Consider the following 14,235-nt stretch of genomic DNA (forward strand, 5'->3'; position numbering starts at 1 on the left):
ACAAACCTAGAAACATAATCGGGGCGAACCGGGGTTCGAACCCACAATCATATGTTTCTGGCGTGCCCAAGGGACGCAACCCTGCACATTGAATCGCGGCGCCTTAGACGACTGGGCCACCCGTGCCCCCGTCATTCGTGTTGAGCACACAGCACATCATGAAAGCTTTAAACTGCTCAAGCTTCACACTTGGGACGCCAGCATAGCAGCGTGCATTGATAGGCTTCTGACATGCAATTTAGAACCCCCTGACTTAGGGAAATATTTTTTAAGCATACTCACTTGAAAAATATACACAACATCAATTTCTCTATATTAAGTTAAAAAATAGAAACAATTGGTTCCCTGATCATACTGATACTGATTCTCAATATTGGTACCAATTGTGTTTTTCTGAAAGAAACCCGATTTAGTTTTGACCTGGTGTTCAAAGTTACTTCAAACAGACTATTTTGAGGTCATTTCAGATGTTATATTGTCTGACACACGATATCAAGGTCATAACTGATGTTATATCCCCTGATACAGGATTTGAAGGTCATAACTGATGTTATATCCTGACACAAGATTTTATGGTCATAACTGATGTTATATCCTGACACAATATTTCAAGGTCATAAATGATGTTATATCCTGACACAAGTTTTGAAGGTCATAACTGATGTTATATCCCCTGATACAGGATTTGAAGGTCATAACTCATGTTATATCCACACACAAGATTTCAAGGACATAACTGATGTTATATCCTGACACAGGATGTCGAGGTCATTATTGATGCCATATCCTCTGACACAGGACAGTGAGGCCATTAACAATGCATCTTCACAAAAATATCACAGGTAATCAAACATTCCCGGAACCTTCTCACAAGCCAAATTAAAGACACCATTTTCATACCCCCTGGTTAATATACATAAGATGACATCAATAAATGTTCATAGTCAGTAAGGGTCCGAGGTTCTACCCTGTGACATGTCTCACATAGCAATCTTACCGTTACGAAATTTCCATTAACTTATGACTACAGACAGTTAGCCCAGAATGCTGTGTAAAACAGGCACTGATAGACTTAAGCATTGTAGAGTGAGATGACCTGCACAGGTAGCAAATAAATATGCATTGAGCAGTCCGACAAGACCTGAAAAAGGTTTTAAGAAAATCAAATAAATTCTGAGCATGTGGATTTAAAGCTCCAATAAAGCTGATATAGCGCCATGCACAACACACCACCTGTATCACCTGGGCCCCGTTCCTCAAAGCGATCGTAGCGCTACGATTGTCGTAGGTCTATGTTTAAGTATGGGAGTTACGATCGTCTTAGCGTTACGATCGCTTTGTGGAACAGGGCCCGGTACTGTTGTATCACAGGTGTTGATGCATCAGGGCATAGTTTATTTACAACATGGAAAAAGAGGACATGTTTATTCTCAAGGCATTGTTTGTTTTACGATAATCAGCGGTAACTGACACATGAATCAAGATTACTTAATACGCGTTGGCTGGTTTCTTATCACGCACAGTCATTCATTGACAAATTTCCATGTATCCTAGGCTTAAATAAAAGAGAATTGGTTCTCAGGCAATGGATTCTTAAAATATAGTGCGGGCGGGTGGTGTCTTTTTTTTTGTGTGTTCAAACTAGTATGTAACCAATAAATAGTTGTGTAATCAATAATTGTATACAATCAACCTGGGACAGGTCCTCCCTACATAAATGTATTCCTTGATGAGTAAAATACTGGAATAGAGTAGTTGACTACTGTTGGACTTGGAATATTTTAGGATCTTTTGGTGTTTTTAAAAAAAATGGAAATTAAAACGAAATTCAAACTTTATGATGATGCCGCAGTGCCTGAGAACCAAGACTATTATTTTTTTAGCCCTATTGTGTAATGAGGCTTGACTACGATGTAGGTCTTGTATTGTGCAGTGTGCTGAACATGTTGAAATGGCACAATTATAATGTTTCCTAAAGAACCAGCAAAATAAGTAGCTAACCCCTCACACAAACAAAGTAAGAATATGAAAGTTCCATGCATTTCTGGTTCAATGGCTTAATATCACCTGAAGCTGGATCAAGTAACGATGCATATGGTTAATTTCAATTTTCTTTCATGTTACCAGTCTGTTTAACACCTGCAACCAAAGCATCAATGTTAGTTTAATATAACCATGGTTACACTTACAGCATGTGTGCATGGAGGTCTGAACAAATTCCACAATTCTTGTAATTTCTGAGTGTCTCAGAGAGTCTTGCCATCACGCACTGATCAACACAAATATTTCCCCACCAGATCGGAAACGACGTCAACGGTTATAGTACCCAGGTTGTGGCATCCTAAAAGAGCCGTTAGTGGGGTACGGTGCCGGAACGGTACCAGCGCCACCTGCTTGGTGGGAACCATGCCAGGAATCACGCATAGATGCGTTTTGTTGTCTGTGAAGTGTGGGGTGGTTCTCAGCATGCATGTTGCGCAAAAGTTCGGTCATTTTATCCACTTTGACTCTCTGTGTGTGTGCTACTGTTCTCTGGCTGATGTACTGGTTTACGAAGTCCTCCACTGAGATCTTGTTGTCACAGAAATCATCGGCCATTTTCTGAAATAGGACACAAGAACAAGCATGAAACACAGTCAAACCTCACTTATCCAGACATGTATTGTCTGGATAAACGAATTCCCAAATATTTCAATCCCTTGTCAGTTACCTGCCTTACTCAAATTCTTAGGAGGCCAAAAAAAAACCTTTTATAATACAAAAGATTATTCGACTATTATGGCAGTGAAAAGTAACATCGTATCCCTTCAGCAAATTCAGTAGAATATACAGGTGATAAAAAACTCGGTCAATAAAAATATAAAATTTGCAACAAAACAGCACTGGACATGATGATTTACCATTTAAATTGTATTTCCTGTTCTGCTAGGCATTGTTTTATATTCAGGGATTAAGATTACCGTGTCTATTTTCTTGTTAACTAAGCCAGAAATAGCTATCGGCTGTATACATGTTTATACAAGTATGTTTTTAACATGTTTAACAAAGCTGTTCCAATTAATTCATTTCAGGTCAACTGACCTCAAAGACTAAAAACAATGATTGATCATTTGTCAATCATTAGCTCATAGCATTACAGTGGCAATCAATCTTACTGTCCTCCATGAATACTATGATTACTATAAGTGTTGAGACGCTTAACTCGGGTACTCCAGTCGGGTGGGTCCTGAGTAGGACCCGGATACTCACAGGACCACATATACCCATGGTGAGTCACATGAGTGAGTGAGTGAGTATGGTTTAACGCCACTTTCAGCAATATTCCAGCAATATTGCAGCGGGGGACACCAGAAATGGGCTTCACACATTGTTGTACCCATGTCGGGAATCGAACCCAGGTCTTCGGCGTGACGAGCGAACGCTTTAACCACTAGGCTACCCGACCGCCCCAGTAAGTCCCATGATTTACAGTACAATGACAATAATAAAACTACATGGTTCCACTACAAGTCACAAATGTTCACATGTCCTTCTGATTATCATGATTATGCACACATTGCTCCTGACTTTCATATGTTTGCGTAAAGATAAAGCTTCAGTCAACTTCAGTGCATACATGACCAGATCATTATATATGTGTATCTAAATAGCTTTTGCCACGTACAGGTAAAACCAGGGATCTGGAAATCGGTCTGTGCTCCGGACTTGTCCGATTGTGACTGCAAAATGTCTGATTTGAAATAGTGCAAACCGGACATTTTAAATTCGGTCAACATCAATCACCACAGGCACACTGACCCAATCAGACATTTTATACCCAACACTTGATACTTACAGCAAGTATCCGGTTACCGTCTGGTAACATTGGGTACATTGGTAGTAAAATTGGACTCATCCCAGCCCCAATTACTGTTTCAACAGACTGTTTCATAGGCCTGAGAGATTGAAATACAAGGGAGATAACTCTGCACATACTAAATCATAAGATAAGGCCCCCTGTGTCCATATTTCTACACTGACTTATCCAAGCTACCATTGTTTGCAAATCTGTACAAATATGAACCCCACAACAGAAAGAGTGTGGTCTCAACCACTGAAACATTTCAATCACAAATACATTTGATGTCTCACCTCAGACTCTTCCTCAGATTTGGCAGCCTCAGTCTGCAACAGCGCCAACATCGTGTCAAGGGACTGCTCCCCCACCAACATGTCTGTAACCATGGTAACAGTTCAGTAAGTGATCACATGGCAAAATCTGTATCAAGTGAGTCTATTTAATTGAACAGTTTTTCAGTTATATCACGCCATAACAGCTTGATGTGGGAGGAAAGCCCAAAGCGATACAGGTTTTAGACCACTGGGGAAACTCACGATCTTGTTATGGTGATGACAAACTCAGAAACATAGTCAAGGCCAACCTGGCAAGACGAGCTCCTCACAGTGAATGCCCGTCCATAGAGCTCTCTATATTATCGCTGCCACCAGTCACAACTCCCCGCTGTGAAAGGTGGCCACAGCCATGCTTGGAGTTGAACTCGACTGACCATTATGTTCACAAACAAGTGATGACTGCTGTGGAGCAGAATACTCTTCACCCAGATAAATTTCTTTGTTTGTCAATTTGAATTTCTATTTCATTTCAACTATCATGTATCACATAATTTCTGAGATGAACAGATTTTGTTTGTTTGTTTTGTTGTTTTAGCAGCACTTAGCAATATTATGATGGCATTCTGTAAATAATCAAGTCTGGACCAGACAATACAGTGACTGACATCATGAGCATCGATCCTTGCAATTAGAATACGATGACATGCATCAACCAATTCAGCGAGCCTGACCACCTGGTAGTGTTAGGATGGGTTGCTGAAGATCTATTCTACCCCGCATCTTCATGGGTCCTGAAGAACTCAACTAAGACTGACCCTATGACCCATGCAGTCATCTACCACAAGCATAGGTCATCAAGACACTGGCACCGATGAGGGATTATTTATAAACATGTTCATGGTCCAAATAAAGTGAGTAATTTGGGTTTAACATCATCACCATCATCATCATCATCATCATCATCGACATCATCGTCAAGACACTTGCACCGATGAGGGATTATTTATAAACATGTTCATGGTCCAAATAAAGTGAGTAATTTGGGTTTAACATCATCACCATCATCATCATCATCATCATCGACATCATCGTCAAGACACTTGCACCGATGAGGGATTATTTATAAACATGATCATGGTCCAAATATAGTGAGTAAGTTAGGTTCATCATCATCATCATCATCATCATCATCATCATCATCGTCATCGTCAAGACACTTGCACTGATGAGGGATTATTTATAAACATGTTCATGGTCCAAATAAAGTGAGTAAGTTGGGTATAACACTGCTTTAAACTGAACTTCCGCTACATCACAGCGTGTCGGCTTAATGTCAGTGGAAAATTGGAAGTGATGTAGGTCATCGGTATTTACCATCTTTGTAAAACCAACAGACATAGCTATGATCAGTGATGATGCCAGAAACCTACGATCTTAATTAGAATGTACTTCATCAACAAATATTATCGCAACTTGATATGAACAGTATTTAATCTGACCTAGTTGTGCCTTGTCCTTGCCAAGGGTCGTCTTCTTCGTGTTTATTTCCTCGTAACCCGTGGCAACCAGTCGTTTGAGCTCATCCAGTCGGGGCTGCAGGGACAGGTTGAACTCGGCCAGACTCTTGTTGCTGGTCAACAGTGTATCCTTGTCGTTCACAGAGGGCTGGAGCAACACAGAGACAGCATGGTCACTTCACATACTTCTGAACAGGCATGCATGGACGAGTTGAGTAATGTTTCGTTTGTTTGTTGTTTAACGCCGCACTCAGCAATATTCCTGTTATATAACAGCAGTCAGAAAAATAATCAAGTCTGGACCAGACAATCCAGTGATTGACATCATGAGCATCGATCTACGCATTTGGGATACGATGACATACATCAACCAAGTCAGCGAGCCTGACCACCCGATCCTGTTAGTCGCCTTTTACGGCAAGCAAGGGTTGCTGAAGTGAGTTGAGTTAAAGAACAAATTAGTGTATGTGGCGGTAACGTAATTTACACAGAGCTTCATACAAGAGAAAACCTTAAACAATCTCTTATACGATCACCTAGGATACACAGACTATGGTTACTAACAATTGAAAAAAAAACACTTCTATGATTTAACATATTTGTTATATCTTAGCACCTACAGTATACAATCTGATGAATGTTTATGCGGCACATTTGCTTATGATATAATTTAAACATGTATTTATGTATTGTAAAAAGACATAACAACAAAGAAATATTCTTGTTAAGTCTATCATTGATTCAGATGTGACAACTTTATCTGGCCAGTGGAACGATGATGACGAGTACTGAATACAACTTATGGACAAATGTAATGCTCCACGTATGTAAAACTGTTAAAATGTGGAAAAACAACCTCAGTAACCTTATATGATAACGATGTAAAACTGCCTGTACATATAATATATCCCCTGGTATATATATACATTTGTAGAACACTGTAATATCTTCATCACTTGGAGGAAATAAAGATGATCTATCTTCAGATATGTAAGTGACTTGAAAATTTGTTTAAATGGTTGTACAATATAGACACTTAAACGTAGTCAATAATGGTAAATTACAAACTCTTTTAAAAAGGATTTGATATAATGTCAGCAAATTAATCCAAATATCTGATTGATATACAGTCAAAAGTAGCTTAAACAGACACTTGCGTTTTCTCAATAAATGTCCCGATAAACAAATTTCTGGATATCTGAATCCCATGTCAACTGACCAGAGTTATCTCCCCTACCAACATTCTCTTCTTCTCTATCATCATGACCAAATAAGGCATACGATTTCTCGAGTATTATGCACAGTGAAAAAACTACACCTAATCCCTTATAATATATGTATCCATTCTCTGTGAAAAAACATTCCTTGGTTGCTGTAAGTAACGGTGAGTTGGTGCGATTTGCCGATCAGTTCCCATACTTAATGTAAACAACATTGAACATGTTGAATGAAATTTTTAAATAAAATTAATTGCAAAACAGCAGTATATACATGTACTAACTTTTTAGTCCACTAGTCCTTTTAATGACAACATATAGCAAAACTCTAAAAAAACGGCAATTTCTACTAGCCCTTATGATACCTTAACTATTGGGCAGCTTGGCAAGGGACTACAGGACTAGTGTCAATTTCTAACTCTGCAATACAACCATTGGCAAGCATGTTGCTGTCCGGTAAGTGGAACACAAAAGTGAGTAGTTTGCACTGTTGGTAATTAAAAATCACTGTCCGGATCTGGAAACTGGATTTCCGGATAAATGATGCATTTAATGCAGTATATATTTCATTTCACATAAGTATCATCCGAAAGGTGAGGGGTCTGGATAAGGGAGTTCCACTGTACAGATGGGCGAGGTCATAATGGGTTGTGTGAGTCAACAATTCCAGCTATATGACAACAGCCTGTAAATAATCAAGTGTGCACCCGACAATCCAGTGATTGATGTTATGAGAAACAATCAACACCGTCAGAGAAATATGACACACAATCCTCCAAGTCACCGAGTCTGACCACTCAATCCATTTAGTAACCTCTTGCGACCAGCATAGGTTGCTGGGGGCCTATTCTAACCTCAAATTCCCACGGCTGAGGTGTGGGATTCAAAATGGTGGACAAGATTTGCAGAGGAACAAACTATGGATATAACGAAGAAATGTCATTTGCCATGCTTGTATTTCTTTAAAAATTACATTGTATTATATATATCTATATAAATTCAATCCCAAGTTTTTGCATACTAGAAATTAAAAGTCATTTAATATGAGTAGTTGGGGATCAAAAATGGCGGACAAGGTTTGGAGAGTGACAAAACTACGGATATAATGAACACGTCAACAGTCCTTTGTAGTTTATGTCAAGTTTTATCTCGTTTACTGTACAATAAACAAGCTCTTAACATGGTTACACATCGAGCATTACATCTTACAGCCTTCCTTATTACAAAGATAGTATGATTTATTTTACACCTGTAAAACTGAACTGTCTGATCAACATAAATCATCTTTTGGTTACCATGGTTACTGACAATAGTTTTTATAACAATGTACATGACGCAGTGTTGGAAATTAAGGGAGGTCTTCGGGTCCTTGAGGTTTGCTCCTATAGCATTTGAATCAACAGACCTCCTAAATTAAATACATTTATTAACATTCCAGCTACGATTACATCCCTTTGCCTTTCATCAGTAGAAGACATAACGTGTAACCATACAAGTGACATCTTCCTGAGGCAAGGGAGTTAACTGACTTTAAAAGTCCAGTTTCCACCCTTGCCGAACTAGGCTGGAATTCCTGGGCTCGATTGTAGTGCCACCAGTGTTTTTTAGGAGTCCCTTCTATGCCTCTCCTATTGACCAATCAGATTCCGCCTCTTGTATCACGTGCCTTTGCTTCAAACAAAATGGCAACGCCCGGTCAAGACGATCTGATCAATAATCAAGATCTTTATTGTGATAAAACGGGTCTTACTTCGCAAATCATGTGAGCACCTTGATTAAAAACATAAAAAGATTTGGAAAATATCTGTTGACACCGAGTTGGCGGTGCACATGCTTTGCAAATCCTGGAATCGACTGAAATCTGCATGACAGTTTATGTACCTGATTTCGATTGGACTATGCATAGACTCGTAAGTCCATCCAAAATATAACTCCATAATACCAGCCTAGTTCGGCAAGTGTGGAAACTGGACTTTTATAGTCAGTTAACTCCCTTGCCTCGGGACGATGTACAAGTGACTGCATGAGAGAGGATCACTTGCACACGTGACTGACTGTCAATGGACCATGTTCAATTTCATTATTGCCATGTGATAGTATGATACCTGAGATGCATCTTTCACAAGGTCATCCAACTTTGCTGAATCTTCAAGTAATCTCTCCAGTTCATCTTTGTCCAGGTGTTGCAGCAGGGCCAGAGCCTGTTCTTCAGCTTGACTGGGCTGTGCTGGAGACTGGGAGGAGTAGGCGTTGTACATGGTGCTGCAGATCACCTTCACACAGACCTAGGAGCACACGAAAACTGAATAACATCAAATCACCGACAAATGGAATCGATCAATCTATAGTGCCGTATTCAACGCGCCCCGCTCTAACATGTGTCTAATAAGCGCCCACGGCGATATTTGCTAATATATTGGCTAGTGAACAATCCCATTTGGCACCCCTTCCTATTGATCAATATACACAAGACTTATTTATTCGCGTATAATACGCACTTGTGTGTTATATGCCCCCTTAATTATGGGCAATTAAATTCTGGAAAAATATATCAGTCGTATATAAACATTTCATATAAACCACGAAATTTATCCTAACTCTGTTTGTTTCACCAAAATAATATTCTAAAAACAGCCCCCTATTTCTAATATTGAGAGCACCCTGGGCGCTTATTACGTCGAATATGGTAAGTGAGTTGGGTTTAACGCTTTTTGAACAGTACTATAGTTATTTCAAGGCATGTCAGCTTAATGGGGAGGAAAGCCCGAAGTGAAGCAGGTCTCAGACATTTACCGGTACCACTTTTGTGAAATCCACGACCATGGGTATTTCGCCTACAAATATAGAAACATAATCTGGGCAAACCAGGATGCGAACCCACAATCATAGGTTTCTGGCATGCCCAAGGGACGCAACTATCCATATTGAATTTTGGCATCTTAGACGACTGTGTCCTCATGTCAATCTAGAACACAGTGAGTGAGTGAGTGAGCGAGTTGGGTTTAACGCCGCTTTTAACAATATTCCAGTTATATCGCGGTGTGTCAGCTTAATGTGGGAGGAAAGCCCAAAGTGATGCAGGTCACAGAGGTTTACCACTTCCGTGAGACCCACGAGCATGGGCATGGTGCTGACAAACCTAGAAACATAATCTGGGCAAACCAGGATTCGAACCCACAATCATATGTTTCTGGCGTGCCCAAGGGACGCAACTCTGCACAGCGAATCGTGGGGCCTTAGATGACTGGGCCACCCGTGCCCCCTCTAGAACACAGTCATGAGTTTGAAATTTGTTGATCATGTTGACTGGACTTCATTCTACTTTGTTCCCAGTTGTGGAACTATTCCTTAAGACATACTAGATTGCATGCAGTCAGTGTCCAAACTGAAATCCTCTTGAATCTTGAATTTGCTCATTCATTGATAATTCATATTCCAACTAAACATGGAATCCTGTGGGGACCCCAGCAACCAATGCTGGTCCTAAGAGGCAACCAAATGGATCGGATAGTCATGCACAGTGACTTGGTCAATTGTGTGTCATCATGGATCGTTGCATGACCTTGTTTGCAAAACAACAATACTGTGATACTTCTATTAATAAAATATTTTTAAACATTGTCAGACTGTTGCAAATCAGTTGCAATGGCAACTAATACGGTAATCTGAGACTAGTCAAAATCTGGAAGGACTAGTTGTTTTCTCCCAAAATCTAGTAGTGCAATTTACCGGGCGCACTTTTTCAGATCCAATTAGCGCTGTGGGGGCTCGAACGCGCTTCGCCGGCTCACCGGTTTGGTTAATTAATGTGTTAATTAGCCGACGCACTACCACTGGACCATGAGCGCTATCACATGTAATCAGTCCTCGTTTAACGGGTCATTAGCATCCCATTAACATGCATGTGTAATTCAGTAAACAATGAATTGCACACGTGTGTGATGTCACGGGCCACTCTCCCATTCATCTTTTCTTGAAACTACACCCGCCATTGTTAATGTCAACATGACCGACCAATTGGATTAACGCTTGAAAAGGTAAGAATTTATGGTTAATACTTACCATAACCAAGCTAACCCTAAGGACCGAAAAGGGGTGACAGATCGTAAAGATGTGTAACTTTCCCTAAGACCGAAAAGGGGTGTTGGATCGTAAAGATGTGTAAGTTTCCCTAAGACAGAAAAGGGGTGTTGGATCATAAAGATGTGTAAGTTTCCCTTAGACCGAAAAGAGGTGTAGGATTGTAAAGATGTGTAACTTTCCCTAAGACCAAAAAGGGGTGTAGGATCATAAAGATGTGTAAGTTTGCCTTAGACCGAAAAGGTGTGTTGGATTGTAAAGACATGTAATTTTCCCTTAGACCGAAAAGGTGTGTTGGATCGTAAAGACATGTAAGTTTCCCTAAGACTGAAAAGGAGTGTTGGAATGTGAAGCGAGAGTTACTGGAGCATGAGGCACGGTAATGGTATAGCGAGAATGCGGTCGCACTATAGCGCGGTAATTTAGCGGATGGTAGAGCTCGGGCTGCACTCGGTAAACTGCATTGTTGCATTGGAATCTTTTATGACACAATACATTTCTCTCCCCTAAAATTGAAACAAATAATTTTCCTGATGTGGATTTCATGTGGAACAAAGTTGGGTAGACTTGCTTTTCTATGTATCTAGATTGGTTTTGTTTTCATAAAATACATAGATTTCATAGTCATAGTACAGGACTAATGACAGATCTATGGGGGAATTGTCTTGGGAAAGAAATATCTATTCCACAATCAAACTTGCCTTTGAAATAGGGCCAGACGTAGCGTAGGGCAGCTGTAGGCTGTGGAGATACCACGTACAGCTGTACGGCTACACATCATAAATAATCCCCCCAAAAAGATCAATACCTTACTCTCCTACTAACTCGCTTGGTGGTTTTCATTAATCGAAGATGAGGTGAGGAAAGCAAGCCAGTCCGCAGATGGTGACACTGTCTGACACTGACAGATTATGGTATTTCGACACAAAACTGAGTCACCTTGTCACAGGACCGGACAACCATTGGGCCATATAAATACATTGATCACCCCGATGTTATGTAATTCTATGCTCCGTTTCGAGAACTTGTGTAGAAATATTAATGGGAGAGAATAGGGCAGTTTGTTGTTTAGTATACCTACATGACAGTAAGAACATAAATCCCTCGACTCTGTTGATGGACTGAGTTTACTTCCGGTTGGGATACTAAGGGGGGTAACTACGATTTGCTTGCACTTTCTCACTGCGAGAAAAAGTATTCCTGTTACTGCATGTTCGAATCCCAATAAAGTTATTTTGAAATGTCTTCTGTTCAAACATCACATTATTTTACGTTTTACTAAATTGATCAACCAGAACAAAGAGAACTACAATTATATGTTCGACAGTTCAAGAAATTATCAATATCCTTAAAATCTTCTGCGAGATGATGTGACGACACGAGTGAACCCTGAGCGGACTATGACTGACCAGTCTCAATGCATGATGCGTTGGCTCTTTAGCCAAGGCGATGGCAGCTTTCTAAAAGGATTTGGCTTCATTTCTTTACCATCTGAATTCGGACAATTGTATTTACAACCGAAAGTTAAGAAAGCAACCCCACACAGAACTCAAATATTCCTTCGATGGAACTCCCTTCTGAGTGTAGATTTCAGGGCGATCAGAAACGACAGGGTGTAAAAACTATCTAGAACAAAATGATTCCGTCGCCTTAATTATCTGCATTCCGAACTTTCCGTTTTCGGTTAATTTTCGAGTTACAGAAAAGAGATATGCTGGTCTGAATGCATCGCTTTAGAAAGGTGTCGTCATGGATCAGATTTCAGATGACCACCGACAAGTAATTGTTATTTCACGAATATTTGAAAACCGTACTATGCTGTGCTATTAACCTTCATTTTTGTGAAACAATGAGCAAATGCGCTCATTTTACTTCAGTGATAAAAAGCTTGAGTTGATATCTGTTATTCCTGTTAGGAAAGATATATATTATACCGCGAAGAAAGGTATCTGTTATATCGCAAATTCGCAGTCATTCGAACTAGGCTGGTATTATGGAGTTATATTTAGGATGGACTAACGAGTCTATGCATACTCCAATCAAAATCGCGCAACGAAATCGAAATCCGGTTCGTAAACTGTCAGGCAGATTTCGGTCGATTGCAGGATTTGCAAAACATGTGCACCGCCAACTTGTCAACAGACATATTCGAAACCTTTTCATGTTTTTAATAAAGGTGCTTGCGTGATTTGATGCACTTCGCGATGTAAGACCCGTTTTATCACAATATAGATCTTTATTATCGATCAGATAGTCTTGACTGTGCGCCGCCATTTTGTTTGAAGCAAATGCAGGTGATGGAATCTGATTGGTCCATAGGAGAGGCTAAAAAGGGACATAGCTTGTAATAACCACTGGTGGCGCTACGATCGAGCCCAGGAATTCCAGCCTTGTCCGGCAAGGGTGGAAACTGGACTTTCCAAGTCAGTTAACTCCCTTGCCTAGAGAAGGTGATCATATATGTGACATAGATATTATGACGTATGTCACGTAAATGGTAATTTTGTACACATATCGCATGATAAAACATTCTTGTATGCATAATTTTGCAGTGTGTGTGAGTTAGATTCAAAGACAATTTAAATAGTATTTCAGTTATCCGGTTGTCTAGGGTATATATCATGACCAAATGGAGATATAATTTTTAACCAAGAAAACTCGAGGAAGACCAAGAAAGGGACGCAACTCTGTAAAACGAGGTACAATGCCTCAGACTGCTTCGGCTCATTCCGAAAGGTGAAAGAAGGCCACATTTGTGACCAACTCGCCCCATTCCGTGACAAGCCGAATGTAGGTTACGGAAAGTACGAGTGGTGACGAATGAGAAGGCCATTCGGCTTGTCCCGGAATGGGACGAGTTGGTCGCGAATGAACCAGATAATCGTGACCCCTCGCAGGCGGGACGAGTATTTGTTTATGTGTCTCGTATCAGAGACACGGTTATAAATAACACTTTGTCATCCTTCCATGCTAAACATTAAAACGACGTTTTCCGTGTTCGGCATACATTGTTTTAAACTAAGTTGTCCCATCAGCTCTGGAAGTTACAGAGAAATATATCCCCCTGAAATGAAGAACAAACTTAATACATAGTCATTAAGGAACTGGTGATTGGTGATGTGAGTGAGTGAGTTGAGTTTAACGCCGCTTTTAACAGTATTCCAGTTATATCACGGCGTGTCAGCTTAATGTGGAAGGAAAGCCCGAAGTGATGCAGGCCTCAGACGTTTACCACTTCGGTGAAACCCAAGAGCACGGGTATGGTGCTGACAAACCTAGAAACATAACCGGGCCGAACCGGGATTGGA

At 40.3% G+C, this 14,235-nt stretch overlaps 1 protein-coding gene across 1 annotated transcript; it reads right to left on the bottom strand.

The window, feature by feature from the left end:
* Positions 1 to 1,803: 1,803 nt before the first annotated feature.
* Positions 1,804 to 12,071, bottom strand: LOC124140238 (vacuolar protein sorting-associated protein 37B-like). Its single transcript, XM_046507690.2, has 5 exons — positions 12,009 to 12,071; positions 8,953 to 9,132; positions 5,613 to 5,778; positions 4,132 to 4,214; positions 1,804 to 2,601 (listed from the first exon to the last, which is right to left on the bottom strand). Exons 2-5 carry the CDS (start codon positions 9,103 to 9,105, stop codon positions 2,311 to 2,313), a joined length of 693 nt encoding a protein of 230 aa, XP_046363646.2. The 5' UTR covers positions 9,106 to 9,132; positions 12,009 to 12,071; the 3' UTR covers positions 1,804 to 2,310.
* Positions 12,072 to 14,235: the final 2,164 nt, after the last annotated feature.

Source organism: Haliotis rufescens, unplaced genomic scaffold (assembly GCF_023055435.1).
Source record: "Haliotis rufescens isolate VD_foot unplaced genomic scaffold, xgHalRufe1.0.p SCAF_15, whole genome shotgun sequence".
Lineage (NCBI taxonomy): Eukaryota > Metazoa > Mollusca > Gastropoda > Lepetellida > Haliotidae > Haliotis > Haliotis rufescens.